A 15,664-nucleotide genomic window follows, 5' to 3' on the forward strand; every position below is an offset into this window, starting at 1 on the left:
GTTCTGACTAGTTGCTAAGTGGTTACTAAGGTGTTGCAAGGTGGTCGCTAGGGTATTCTGAGTGGTTGCTAGGTGGTTGCTAAGGTGTTGCTAGGCGGTTGCTAGGGTGTTCTGAGTGGTTGCTAAGGTGTTGCTAGGTGGTTGCTAAGGTGTCCTAAGTGGTTGCTAGGTGGTTGCTAGGGTATTCTGAGTGGTTGCTAAGGCGTTGCTAGGTGGTTGCTAGGGTGTCCTGAGTGGTTGCTAGGTGGTTGCTAAGGTGTTGCTAGGTGGTTGCTAGGGTGTCCTGAGTGGTTGCTAGGTGGTTGCTAAGGTGTTGCTAGGGTGTTCTGAGTGGTTGCTAGGTGGTTGCTAAGGTGTTGCTAGGTGGTTGCTAAGGTGTCCTGAGTGGTTGCTAGGTGGTTGCTAAGGTGTTGCTAGGTGGTTGCTAAGGTGTTGCTAGGCGGTTGCTAGGGTGTCCTAAGTGGTTGCTAGGTGGTTGCTAAGGTGTTGCTAGGCGGTTGCTAGGGTGTCCTAAGTGGTTGCTAGGTAGTTGCTAAGGTGTTGCTAGGCGGTTGCTAGGGTGTTCTGAGTGGTTGCTAGGTGGTTGCTAAGGTGTTGCTAGGTGGTTGCTAAGGTGTCCTAAGTGGTTGCTAGATGGTTGCTAGGGTGTTCTGAGTGGTTACTAAGGCGTTGCTAGGTGGTTGCTAGGGTGTCTTGAGTGGTTGCTAGGTGGTTGCTAAGGTGTTGCTAGGTGGTTGCTAGGGTGTCCTGAGTGGTTGCTAGGTGGTTGCTAAGGCGTTGCTAGGCAGTTGCTAGGGTGTTCTGAGTGGTTGCTAGGTGGTTGCTAAGGTGTTGCTAGGCGGTTGCTAAGGTGTCCCAAGTGGTTGCTAGGTGGTTGCTAAGGTATTGCTAGGTGGTTGCTAAGGTATTCTGAGTGGTTGCTAAGGCGTTGCTAGGCGGTTGCTAGGGTGTCCTGAGTGGTCGCTAGGCCCTTACTAAGGCATTACTAGGCCGTTGCTAGGTGGTTGCTAGGTGGTTGCTAGGGTAATTTGGGTGGTTGCTAGGCAGTTGCTAGGGTACCCTGGTTGGTTACTAGGCAAGCCTCACATACATGATTGATAAAACATTTATACTTAGTAAGCATTTCTAGCAAGTTACAGTACTGGGCTAGTCAATATTAGCATGTAGCTAGTCACTGCTAGCATGTGTAGCATATAGGAAGTTCCGTTTGCTAGCATGAGTCAAACGAGCCAATCTCCAAGTCTCTGCGATGTTCTGATGCTGAGATATAGCTGTTGATAAATGGTTGCTAGGGTACTCTGTTTTGTTGCTATGGGCGAGGTTACAGAGTGAACTTGAATGTGGTTGGTTGTCTTAGTCAAATGAACCAACCCCCATGTCTCTATGACACTGCTATGCAAAGATATGCATCTTGGCCTATTTTAATGGAGGTCTATGGAATCAATTTGGGGGCGTGGCTTGTGAGCTTTATTATCATATTGAGATGTTCATTGGTTGTCTGAGTCAGATGAGCCATCCCCCAAGTCAATAGGACACTGCTATGCAAAGATATGCATGTAGGCCAGTTATTAACATGAGTCTAGTATGAATTAGCATGTTACTAGCATGATTCTAGTACAAATTAGCATGTCATTAGCATGTTTCCAGTATGAGTTAGCAGGTCATTAGCATGATTAGCATATGAGTAGCATGTTGCTAGCATGATTGGCATGTCATTAGCATGTTAGAATTATAAGCATTTGATAGCACAGCTAATTACATTATATAGGACAGTTGCTAGGGTGCAGTATGTGGTAGTTAGGGGTGTGGCTAGAAAGTTAAAAGGCCATCAGTGATTGGCTGCTGGCTAGACTGAGTTAAACTAGCTCAGCCATTAGTCTCTATGACAGTCTGATGCAGAGTTATGAGCTCACAAAGTTTGATCCCATGTTAAGTCAATGAGAGTCTTTTGTAATGGAAGTCTACGGGACAGTTGCTAGGGTGTAGTATGTGGTAGTTAGGGGTGTGGCTAGAAAGTTAAAAGCTCATCAGTTATTGGCAGTTTGGTAGTCTGAGTTAAATGAGCTCAGCCATTAGTCTGTAGGACAGTCTGATGCAGAGTTATGAGGTCACAAAGTTTGATCCCATGTTAAGTCAATGAGAGTCTTTTGTAATGGAAGTCTACGGGACAGTTGCTAAGGTGCAGTATGTGGTAGTTAGGGGTGTGGCTAGAAAGTTAAAAGCTCATCAGTTATTGGCAGTTTGGTAGTCTGAGTTAAATGAGCTCAGCCATTAGTCTGTAGGACAGTCTGATGCAAAGTTATGAGCTCAAAAAAGTTTGATCCCATGTTAAGTCAATGAGAGTCTTTTGAATGGAAGTCTACGGGACAGTTGCTAGGGTGCCATAAGTGGTTGCTAGGGAGTGGCTAGTAAGTCTAAAGGTCATCAGTGATTGGCTGCTGGCTAGACTGAGTTGAATGAGGCCTGACTCTAGTCTGTACAACAGTCTGATGCAGAGTTATGAGCTCACAAAGGTTGACTCAATGTTAAGTCAATGGCAGTCTTTTACAATGGAAGTCTATGGGACAGTTGCTAGGGTGCCATAAGTGGTTGCTAGGGAGTGGCTAGTAAGTTTAAAGGTCATCAGTTATTGGCTGCTGACTAGACTGAGTTAAATGAGCCCAGTTAGAAGTCTGTAGGACAGTCTGATGCAGAGATATAAGGTCAGGAAGTTTGACCCAATAATAAGTCAATGGGAATTTTGGGAATTTTCCGGGTCGTTTTTCGGAAAACCGAAAGTCGGATCAGTTAGAACAGATATAGCAACCCGAGTCAGACCAGTTTGAAGGTTTGACGAAAGTTTGAGGTGTGAAGCTTGAAAAGTTTAGGAGGAGATACACTTTAAAATTAGTCTCAGAAGAATAAGAAGAAGAAGAAGAAGAAGAAGAAGAAGAAGAAGAAGAAGAATAACTAGATTCTTAAAGTTTGAGAACAAACTTTGAGGCTGGCTTGTGAAAGCCTGACGGTAATAGTTTATTTAGTTTAAACAGTTTTAAAAAGGATAGATAGATAGATAGATAGATAGATAGATAGATAGATAGATAGATAGATAGATAGATAGATAGATAGATAGATAGATAGATAGATAGATAGATTAGCATGTTGTTAGCATGATTCTAGCATGAATTAGCATGTTACTAGCATGATTTTAGCATGAATTAGCATGTTGTTAGCATGATTTTAGTATGAATTAGCCTGTTACTAGCATGATTCTAGCATGGATTAGCATGTTGTTAGCATGATTCTAGCATGAATTAGCATGTTGTTAGCACGATTCTAGCATGAATTAGCATTTGACTAGCATGATTCTAGCATGAATTAGCATGTGACTAGCATGATTCTAGCATAAATTAGCATGTTGTTAGCATGATTCCAGCATGAATTAGCATGTTACTAGCATGATTCTAGCATGAATTAGCATGTTGTTAGCATGCTTCTAGCATGTTACTAGCATGATTTTAGCATGAATTAGCATGTTGTTAGCATGATTTTAGTGTGAATTAGCATGTTACTAGCATGATTCTAGCATGAATTAGCATGTTGTTAGCATGCTTCTAGCATGAATTAGCATGTTACAAGCATGATTCTAGCATGAATTAGCATGTTGTTAGCAAGATTTTAACAAGAATTAGCATGTTACTAGCATGATTCTAGCATGAAATAGCATGTTGTTAGCATGATTCTAGCATGAATTAGCATTTGACTAGCATGATTCTAGCATGAATTAGCATGTTCTTAGCATGATTCTAACATGAATTAGCATGTTGTTAGCATGATTCTAGCATGAATTAGCATGTGACTAGCATGATTCTAGCATGAATTAGCATGTTGTTAGCATGCTTATAGCATGAATTAGCATGTTACTAGCATGATTCTAACATGAATTAGCATGTTGTTAGCATGATTCTAGCATGAATTAGCATGTTACTAGCATGATTTTAGCATGAATTAGCATGTTGTTAGCATGATTTTAGTATGAATTAGCCTGTTACTAGCATGATTCTAGCATGGATTAGCATGTTGTTAGCATGATTCTAGCATGAATTAGCATTTGACTAGCATGATTCTAGCATGAATTAGCATGTTGTTAGCACGATTCTAGCATGAATTAGCATTTGACTAGCATGATTCTAGCATGAATTAGCATGTGACTAGCATGATTCTAGCATGAATTAGCATGTTGTTAGCATGATTCCAGCATGAATTAGCATGTTACTAGCATGATTCTAGCATGAATTAGCATGTTGTTAGCATGCTTCTAGCATGTTACTAGCATGATTTTAGCATGAATTAGCATGTTGTTAGCATGATTTTAGTGTGAATTAGCATGTTACTAGCATGATTATAGCATGAATTAGCATGTTGTTAGCATGCTTCTAGCATGAATTAGCATGTTACTAGCATGATTCTAGCATGAATTAGCATGTTGTTAGCATGATTCTAGCATGAATTAGCATGTTGTTAGCAAGATTTTAACAAGAATTAGCATGTTACTAGCATGATTCTAGCATGAAATAGCATGTTGTTAGCATGATTCTAGCATGAATTAGCATGTTCTTAGCATGATTCTAGCATGAATTAGCATGTTGTTAGCATGATTCTAGCATGAATTAGCATGTTCTTAGCATGATTCTAGCATGAATTAGCATGTTGTTAGCATGATTCTAGCATGAATTAGCACGTGACTAGCATGATTCTAGTATGAATTAGCATGTTGTTAGCATGCTTATAGCATGAGTTAGCATGTTACTAGCATGATTCTAGCATGAATTAGCATATTGTTAGCATGATTCTAGCATGAATTAGCATGTTGTTAGCATGCTTCTAGAATGAATAAGCATGTTACTAGCATGATTCTAGCATGAATTAGCATGTTGTTAGCATGATTCTAGCATGAATTAGCATGTGACTAGCATGATTCTAGCATGAATTAGCATGCTGTTAGCATAATTCTAGTATGAATTAGCATGTAAATAGCATGATTCTAGCATGACTTTGCATGTAACTAGCATGATTCTAGCATGAATAAGCATGTTCTTAGCATGATGGATAGATAGATAGATAGATAGATAGATAGATAGATAGATAGATAGATAGATAGATAGATAGATAGATAGATAGATAGATAGATAGATAGATAGATAGATAGATGGTGTGCGAGCATGAGTCAAACAAGCCAACCCCCGCCTCTCTACGATGTTCTGATGCTGAGATATAGCTGGTGCCATATCGTTGCTAGGTTAGTCTGTTTTGTTGCTATGGAGTTGATTGACAGCTTAGACTGATGATGTATCAAAGCTTCTTGCCAGTATGAACAGTTAAAAACCACCCCCATGTCTCTATCACACTGCAGCATGACAATATCAGTCTGAACCTCTTTAATGGCAGTCTATGGGACAGTTGCTAGGGTGCAGTATCTGGTTGTTAGGGTGTGGCTAGAAAGTTAAAAGGCCATAAGTGATTGGCTGCTGGCTAGACTGAGTTAAATGAGCTCAGCCATTAGTCTGTAGGACAGTTTGATGCAGAGTTATGAGCTCACAAAGTTTGATCCCATGTAAAGTCAATGAGAGTCTTTTGCAATGGAAGTCTATGGGACGGTTTCTAGGGTCCAAAAGTGGTTGCTAGGGCGTGGCCAGAAAGTTTAAAGGTGATCAGTCATTGGCAGTTTGATAGTCTGAGTTAAATGAGCCCAGTTAGAAGTCTGTGTGACATTCTGATGCGCAGTTATGAGGTCACAAAGTTTGATCCAATGTTACGTCTATGGGATTTTCCCGACGGTCCCGGGACGTTTTTCGGGAAACCGAAAGTCGGATCAGTCGGAAAGGATATAGCAACTCGAGTCAGAATAGTTCGGAGGTTTGACCCAAGTTTGATGGTCATAGCTTGAATGGCCTAGGAGGAGATAGAGTTTAATTTTTAGTCTCAGAAGAAGAATAATATAGAAAAATAATAACTAGATTCTTAAAGTTTGAGAACAAACTTTGAGGCTGGCTTGTGAAAGCCTGACGGTAATAGTTTATTTAGTTTAAACAGTTTTAAAAAGTATGAAAAGATAGATAGATAGATAGATAGATAGATAGATAGATAGATAGATAGATAGATAGATAGATAGATAGATAGATAGATAGATAGATAGATAGATAGATAGATAGATAGATAGATTAGCATGTTATTAGCATGATTTTAACGTGAAATAGCATGTTGTTAGCATGATTCTAGCATGAATTAGCATGCTACTAGCATGATTTTAGCATGAATTAGCATGTTGTTAGCATGATTTTAGTATGAATTAGCATGTTATTAGCATGAATTAGCATGTTGTTAGCATGATTCTAGCATGTTGTTAGCACGATTCTAGCATGAATTAGCATGTTACTAGCATGATTCTAGCATGAATTAGCATGTACCTAGCATGATTTTAACATGAATTAGCATGTTACTAGCATGATTTTAGCATGAATTAACACGATTCTAGCATGAATTAGCATGTTGTTAGCATGATTCTAGCATGAATTAGCATGTTCTTAGCATGATTCTAGCATGAATTAGCATGTTACTAGCATGATTCTAGCATGAATTAGCATGTTGTTAGCATGCTTCTAGCATGAATTAGCATGTTACTAGCATGATTCTAGCATGAATTAGCAAGTTGTTAGCATGATTCTAGCATGAATTAGCATGTTGTTAGCATGCTTCTAGCATGAATTAGCACATTACTAGCATGATTCTAGCATGAATTAGCATGTTGTTAGCATGATTCTAACAAGAATTAGCATGTTACTAGCATGATTCTAGCATGAATTAGCATGTTGTTAGCATGATTCTAGCATGAATTAGCATGTTGTTAGCATGATTCTAGCATGAATTAGCATGTTGTTAGCATGATTCTAGCATGAATTAGCATGTTACTAGCATGATTCTAGCAAGAATTAGCATGTTGTTAGCATGATTCTAACATGAATTAGCATGTTACTAGCATGAATCTAGCATGAATTAGCATGTTGTTAGCATCATTCTAGCATGAATTAGCATGTGACTAGCATGATTTTAGCATAAATTAGCATGTTGTTAGCATGATTCTAGTATGAATTAGCATGTGACTAGCATGATTCTAGCATGAATTAGCATGTTGTTAGCATGATTCTAGTATGAATTAGCATGTGACTAGCATGATTCTAGCATAAATTAGCATGTGACTGGCATGATTCTAGCATGAATTAGCATGTAACTAGCATGATTCTAGCATGAATTAGCATGTTCTTAGCATGATGGATAGATAGATAGATAGATAGATAGATAGATAGATAGATAGATAGATAGATAGATAGATAGATAGATAGATAGATAGATAGATAGATAGATAGATAGATAGATAGATAGATAGATAGATAGATAGTGGTAGATATATAGATAGATAGATAGATAGATAGATAGATAGATAGATAGATAGATAGATAGATAGATAGATAGATAGATAGATAGATAGAGGTAGGTAGGTAGATAGATAGAGGTACGTAGATAGATAGATAGATAGATAGATAGATAGATAGATAGATAGATAGATAGATAGATAGATAGATAGATAGATGGTGTGCGAGCCTGATTCAAACAAGCCAACCCCCGCTTCTCTACGATGTTCTGATGCTGAGATATAGCTGCTGTTATATCGTTGCTAGGTTAGTCTGTTTTGTTGCTATGGAGTTGATTGACAGCTTAGACTGATTATGTATCAAAGCTTCTTGCCAGTATGAACAGTTAAAAACAACCCCCATGTCTCTATCACACTGCAGCATGACAATATCAGTCTGAACCTCTTTAATTGCAGTCTATGGGACAGTTGCTAGGGTGCAGTATCTGGTTGTTAGGGTGTGGCTAGAAAGTTAAAAGGCCATCAGTAATTGGCTGCTGGCTAGACTGAGTTAAATAAGCTCAGCCATTAGTCTGTAGGACAGTCTGATGCAGAGTTATGAGCTCACAAAGTTTGATCCCATGTAAAGTCAATGAGAGTCTTTTGCAATGGAAGTCTATGGGACGGTTTCTAGGGTCCAAAAGTGGTTGCTAAGGCGTGGCTAGAAAGTTTAAAGGTGATCAGTCATTGGCAGTTTGATGGTCTGAGTTAAATGAGCCCAGTTAGAAGTCTGTGTGACATTCTGATGCGGAGTTATGAGGTCACAAAGTTTGATCCAATGTTACGTCTATGGGATTTTTCCGACGGTCCCGGGACGTTTTTCGGGAAACCGAAAGTCGGATCAGTCGGAATAGATATAGCAACTCGAGTCAGAATAGTTCGGAGGTCTGACCCGAGTTTGATGGTCATAGCTTGAAAGGTCTAGGTGGAGATAGAGTTTAATTTTTAGTCTCAGAAGAAGAATAATAACTAGATTCTTAAAGTTTGAGAACAAACTTTGAGGCTGGCTTGTGAAAGCCTGACGGTAATAGTTAATTTAGTTTAAACAGTTTTAAAAAGTATGAAAAGATAGATAGATAGATAGATAGAAAGATAGATAGATAGATACATAAGCATGTTATTAGCATGATTTTAACGTGAAATAGCATGTTGTTAGCATGATTCTAGCATGAATTAGCATGTTACTAGCATGATTCTAGCATGAATTAGCATGTTGTTAGCATGATCCTAGCATGAATTAGCATGTTGTTAGCATAATTCTAGCATGAATTAGCATGTTACTAGCATGATTCTAGCATGTTGTTAGCATGATTTTAGTATGAATTAGCATGTTACTAGCATGATTCTAGCATGAATTAGCATGTTGTTAGCATGATTCTAGCATGAATTAGCATGTTGTTAGCACGATTCTAGCATGAATTAGCATGTTACTAGCATGATTCTAGCATGAATTAGCATGTACCTAGCATGATTTTAACATGAATTAGCATGTTACTAGCATGATTTTAGCATGAATTAACACGATTCTAGCATGAATTAGCATGTTGTTAGCATGATTCTAGCATGAATTAGCATGTTCTTAGCATGATTCTAGCATGAATTAGCATGTTACTAGCATGATTCTAGCATGAATTAGCATGTTACTAGCATGATTCTAGCATGAATTAGCATGTTACTAGCATGATTCTAGCATGAATTAGCATGTTGTTAGCATGCTTCTAGCATGAATTAGCATGTTACTAGCATGATTCTAGCATGAATTAGCATGTTGTTAGCATGCTTCTAACAAGAATTAGCATGTTACTAGCATGATTCTAGCATGAATTAGCATGTTGTTAGCATGATTCTAGTATGAATTAGCATGTGACCAGCATGATTCTAGCATGAATTAGCATGTTGTTAGCATGATTCTAGTATGAATTAGCATGTGTCTAGCATGATTTTAGCATAAATTAGCATGTGACTAGCATGATTCTAGCATGAATTAGCATGTAACTAGCATGATTCTAGCATGAATTAGCATGTCCTTAGCATGATGGATAGATAGATAGATAGATAGATAGATAGATAGATAGATAGATAGATAGATAGATAGATAGAGATAGATAGATAGATAGATAGATAGATAGATAGATAGATAGATAGATAGATAGATAGATAGATAGATAGATAGACAGATAGATGGTGTGCGAGCATGAGTCAAACAAGCCAACCCCCGCCTCTCTACGATGTTCTGATGCTGAGATATAGCTGGTGCCATATCGTTGCTAGGTTAGTCTGTTTTGTTGCTATGGAGTTGATTGACAGCTTAGACTGATGATGTATCAAAGCTTCTTGCCAGTATGAACAGTTAAAAACAACCCCCATGTCTCTATCACACTGCAGCATGACAATATCAGTCTGAACCTCTTTAATGGCAGTCTATGGGACAGTTGCTAGGGAGCAGTATCTGGTTGTTAGGGTGTGGCTAGAAAGTTAAAAGGCCATCAGTGATTGGCTGCTGGCTAGACTGAGTTAAATGAGCTCAGCCATTAGTCTGTAGGACAGTCTGATGCAGAGTTATGAGCTCACAAAGTTTGATCCCATGTAAAGTCAATGAGAGTCTTTTGCAATGGAAGTCTATTGGACGGTTTCTAGGGTCCAAAAGTGGTTGCTAGGGCGTGGCCAGAAAGTTTAAAGGTGATCAGTCATTGGCAGTTTGATAGTCTGAGTTAAATGAGCCCAGTTAGAAGTCTGTGTGACATTCTGATGCGGAGTTATGAGGTCACAAAGTTTGATCCAATGTTAAGTCTATGGGATTTTTCCGACGGTCCCGGGACGTTTTTCGGAAAACCGAAAGTCGGATCAGTCGGAAAAGATATAGCAACTCGAGTCAGAATAGTTCGGAGGTCTGACCCGAGTTTGATGGTCATAGCTTGAAAGGCCTAGGACGAGATAGAGTTTAATTTTTAGTCTCAGAAGAAGAATAATAATAATATTAAGTTTAATAGGATAACAGTAGTCTGGCTTGCTACACAAGCCAGCCTAAATATAATAATAAGTTTAATAGGATAACAGTAGTCTGGCTTGCTACACAAGCCAGCCTAATAAGTTTAATAGGATAACAGTAGTCTGGCTTGCTACACAAGCCAGCCTAATAAGTTTACGTGAGATAACAGTATGTTGGCTTTTCAAGCCACCATAATAATGCATGACTTACACTCATACACCAGTAATCACAGAATTTCATTTACACTATTGGTTATTTTTGGAAACCACTTAAGAATCCTTTATCAGTTTTGATAATGGGGGTTAATTTGAACGTGCTGTCAACACCTAAAAGACCTGGTGGAATCTAATCTAGCATCTTTTTTATTCCAGCTTTGGTTGTCCTGCATGATATTTGAGTGCTCATCCTTGAACACCTTTCCATCCAAACCCCCAGTTTCATTCGCGCTACGGTTATTATCTCCTTACGGCCATTACCCCATATCAAACACCGTGTTTTGCTTTTGTGGCTCTCGGTGAAGCAGCATAAAAAAGGAGATAAACTCTGTCACGTATTTTTCCTGCCTCCAACAAACAAACTACTTCATGAGTTATACTTAATGAATTAACTTCATAAATCACATCAGAAACCATCAACAGACACACTCTCCAACTCGTGAAGGTTTTCAGTTACCTTAGTGACCGTAAATCCCAACTGATTGAATGCATCTACTGCTGGACTGTAGGCTAGCCCATGTTGGCGTTGGTTTAACAACAAACACCTGTCCTGTGGAACGAGCCAATAGCATTCAAGAGCTTTTCTTTGAGGAATAATTTCATTGGTTGGTGATAAAGGTATACGCCCCCTGGGCTAGACGAGTCACTGTTTGAATCTGAACAAGATATTAAATATGAACACGTAATATTAATTTGTGAGCGAACTGAAAGTGATGAGACGTGAACAAAATAATCAACAGGCTTTTAAAATACCTTCATAATTCTTGTTTGCTTTTTTTCAAAGCAAACATTTTCAAAAAATACTTTTTTGGATTGGTGAATGACTCAATTGTCGCCATCTGCAGGAGTGATAATGCAACCAGCAAACTTTGATTCAAAAGAATCGAATAGTTGAGATTGATTCTAGTGGGTGCAAATTGTGGTAAGAAAGAAAAAGATGACAAAATAAAAACAAAAAAGGATTGAATCCTCTCATTGGGAATGCTCGTAGATTGACTAAATTGTATCTTAATTAGTAAATAATGCCTTAATTAGACTCTCAAACCAGTATAGAATGTTTCCATTTACACTATTGGTTATTTTTGGAAACCACTTAAGAATCCTTCATCAGTTTTGATAATGGGGGTTAATTTGAACGTGCTGTCAACACCTAAAAGACCTGGTGGAATCTAATTTAACACCTTTTTTAATTCCAGCTTTGGTTGTCCAGCATGATAGTTGAGTGCTCATCCTTGAACAACTTCCAAACCCCCAGTTTCATTCACGCTACGGTTATCTCCTCACGGCCATTACTCATATCAAACACCGTGTTTTGTTTTTGTGGCTCTCGGTGAAGCAGCATAAAAAAAGAATGACTCAAAGATAAACTCTGTGTCACGTATTTTTCCTGCCTCCACTTTAAAACAAACGAACTATAATCCCGAAATACTTCATGAGTTAACTTCATAAATCACCTCAGAAACCATCAACAGACACACTCTCCAACTCGTGAAGGTTTTCAGTTACCTTAGTGACCGTAAATCCCAACTGATTGAATGCATCTACTGCTGGACTGTAGGCTAGCCCATGTTGGCGTTGGTTTAACAACAAACACCTGTCCTGTGAAACGAGCCAATAGCATTCATTTTCATTTTCTTTGAAGAAGAATTTCATTGGTTGGCAATAAAGGTATACGCCCCCTGGGCTAGACGAGTCACTGTTTGAATCTGAACAAGACGAACACTGCGAACTGAAAGTGATGTGACATGAACAAAACAATCAACAGGCTTTTAAAATACCTTCATAATTCTTGTTTGCTTTATTTCAAAGCAAACATTTTCAAAAAATACTTTTTTGGATTGGTGAATGACTCAATTGTCGCCATCTGCAGGAGTGATAATGCAACCAGCAAACTTTGATTCAAAAGAATCGAATAGTTGAGATTGAATCTAGTGGGTGCAAATTGTGATAAGAAAAAGATGACAAAATAAAAACAAAAAAGGATTGAATCCTTTCATTGGGAATGCTCGTAGATTGAATAAATTGTATCTTAATTAGTAAATAATGCCTTAATTAGACTCTTACACCAGTAGCCATAGACTGTTTCCATTTACACTATTGGTTATTTTTGGAAACACTCATCAGTTTTGATAATGGGGGTTAATCTGAACGTGCTGTCAACACCTTAAAGACCTGGTGGAATCTAATTTAACACATTTTTTAAAATTCTAGCTCTTGTTGTCTTGCATTAGCCTGATATTTGAGGGCTCATCCTTGAACACCTTTTCATCCAAACCCCCAGTTTCGTTCACGCTATGGTGATTATCTCCTCACGGCTATTACCCCATATCAAACGCTGTCTTTTGTGGCTCTCGGTGTAGCAGCAGGTGTTGCTGGCGGAGCCCGGACGCGCCTCCACTCTTAATTCCAGTCACCTCCGTTCCGGAGCCCCGAAGCGAATTCGTTTACCGTGGGAGGGACACCGGGGAAAATTGTAGTGGACACCCAGTGAATTCACGGGGAATCACGCTTCGGAAACACGTGGGAGAGCTGACACAAATAACATCCCACGATACCCCAGCAAAACGCCCACGGAATCATCATACACATTGACAATAACACCAAGACTCGCGTAGGGTGATGCGCATAACAGAGCACCGTCTGTAGCCCGCTTTGAGACGCTTTGACCTTGTGTTTTAGTCGCTTGTCCTTCTTCATGTGAGCATCTATCAAGGGCGAAGCGCACAACAAGTAGCCCCGATCGATAAGAAGGCATGCACGTATCGTTATGCAACAGCAGCCTTCGCGGGACCCCGAATGAAAGTTATTTATCAAAAAAACGCCATGCAACAGCGATCGCTGTCAATGCAAATGCACTGGAAGCGCGTGACAATGTCAAACAGTCATTAGTGCGCGCGCGCGCCTGTGCGTGCGCTCGGACAATGATGTAAAACAAGGGGGCAAAGAAGTGATGACCCCTTGACAGGTGCTGCTTACGATGCCCAGCTTACCAACCCGCTCGTGCACACAAATACAAACGAATGAATAAAGCACGCCACGGGCAGCACCGGACCAAGGTGAGCAGGAGATACTCCTACAAGTTTAATGGCAACACACGTAAAAGCGCTTACCTTTGCTGTACTCCTCCTCCCTGTTGAGATACATGGCTGCAGATTGATGATGGACTCCTGGCTGGATGGATGGTGTGACGTGATTGAAGTGCTTATTGTTACTCCACCTGGGGAAACTCTTGCGGTTCCGTGAGTGTTTATTGTGTCGTTGCTCGGCGGAGAGTCCTCCCAGAATTACGCGCGAGCAGGTTGTCTGCACACATCTCTCTCTCTCTCTCCTTCTCTCTCACTCTCTCTCTCTCTCCTTCCTCACACACTCGCGGTGACGTGCTCTGAGACATTGCCCCGCGGGTGGGGTGGGGTGGGTTTGGTGGGTTGGGGTAGAGGATGCTCCGGAGCTGTTATTGTGTCTATATGCATGCACATATCTACACATGTATCAATGTTTCGATTGTTTGACATGTTTAACAGTGCAAATGAATGCAGTATGCAGGCTCGTAGCCAATCTATTAAAAGGAGTGGCTCTTTTTTCTCAAAAAGTGGACCTTTTATAGTTATTCACCTCAAATTATGAGGTTCAAATTCTGCATTTTAGTGCATTTAAGCAATAATTTGTGCTGGATTTGTCTATCGGATGGTTTTTTCATAACCACACTTTTTGATGCAACAAAAATACTTTCTATATTTTTATCGGTTTGCTTATTTGCAGCGCTTAACATACTATTTTTATGTTTAAAATGTGTGTTTATTTACAATTGTGCATTTAAACTGTGAGTTATTACAGTTTATTATATAATGTGATTCAATTCAGCTTTATTTGTATAGCGCTTTTACAATGTAGATTGGGTCAAAGCAGCTACACATTAAAGATCCTAGTAAATGTAAACAGTGTAGTTCGGTTTTCAGAGTTTAATTTCAGTTCAGTTCAGTTGAGTGTGGTTTAATAATCACTACTGAGAGTCCAAACACTGAAGAGCAAATCCATCGATGCGCAGCTCTACAGATCCCGAACCATGCAAGCTAGTGGAGACAGCGGCGAGGAAAAAACATCACGAATTGACGAAAGTGAAGAATTAAAAAACCTTGAGGGAAACCAGGCTCAGTTGGGCACGACCATTTCAATTTCTCCACTGGCCAAACGTCTTGTGCAGAGCTGCAGTCTAGGCGCTGGAAGCTGGACCTCAGCGAAGACTCGTCTGTGCCTGGAGCATCACAGGATTCAATCTCATGCTCTCCACTCCTCCATGACCACCACAGCAGCTGCTCAGGATACGGCCTGGTCCAGGATTATGGAAACCTTGGGATCATCTCGTCGCTGGTCTTGGATCGAATCAGTGGCGCTGCATAGTCTGAGGGTCTCGGGATGGCCTAATGAGATTAGAATTTTAGAAATATGAAAAAAATACTTATTTTTAAAATGCTAATTTATTATCATCCATCATAAACAACAAACAAAAACAAAAAAAATCTGTTTAAAGTTGTTTTAAAATTAAAACTGTGGCCTATATGCAAATAACAAACTGTCCAGTTCATTTCCTCAGTCAGAAATTGTCCATTTAAATCATGAAATCCTTCTTTTGTTGGTTATTTTATTTATTCTTCTTCTTAAAGCATTCTTCAATTGGTTATTTTCACAATTTATGATGGCATACTGTAAAAAGAATGAGACAAATGAGCTCATATAGGGGTCAAATTCTGGACTTTATTAGTGGTGGGTGGGACTATCAAACCCCCTGGAACCCCTCACCCCTGGCTAGGGATATGCGGCATGTATAGTTTGAACATTGAACAGTGCAGAATCCTTGTGTTGGACATGTATTCCTTAAATTCAGAAATAATGTATATTTTTTGTTATCAGAATGATCTTTGAAGATGTAAAAATACAAAAAATGGCTTGTTTTTTCATGGCTAATTTGTTGCTTGTGTTTTTTTTTCAGTGTAAAAGTTTTATATATTTTTCTGT

General features: G+C 39.3%; 1 protein-coding gene across 1 annotated transcript in view; it reads right to left on the bottom strand.

Moving 5' to 3' along the window:
• The window catches only part of syt7a (synaptotagmin VIIa), a 229,972-nt gene extending 216,035 nt beyond the window's left edge, over positions 1 to 13,937 (bottom strand). The window contains exon 1 of the mRNA XM_021470598.3: positions 13,762 to 13,937. Within this exon, the coding sequence (XP_021326273.2) occupies positions 13,762 to 13,795 (34 nt within the window). The 5' untranslated portion in view covers positions 13,796 to 13,937. The remainder of the gene's footprint in view (positions 1 to 13,761) is intronic.
• Positions 13,938 to 15,664: the final 1,727 nt, after the last annotated feature.

The sequence above is a fragment of the Danio rerio genome, chromosome 25, assembly GCF_049306965.1.
Source record: "Danio rerio strain Tuebingen ecotype United States chromosome 25, GRCz12tu, whole genome shotgun sequence".
NCBI lineage: Eukaryota > Metazoa > Chordata > Actinopteri > Cypriniformes > Danionidae > Danio > Danio rerio.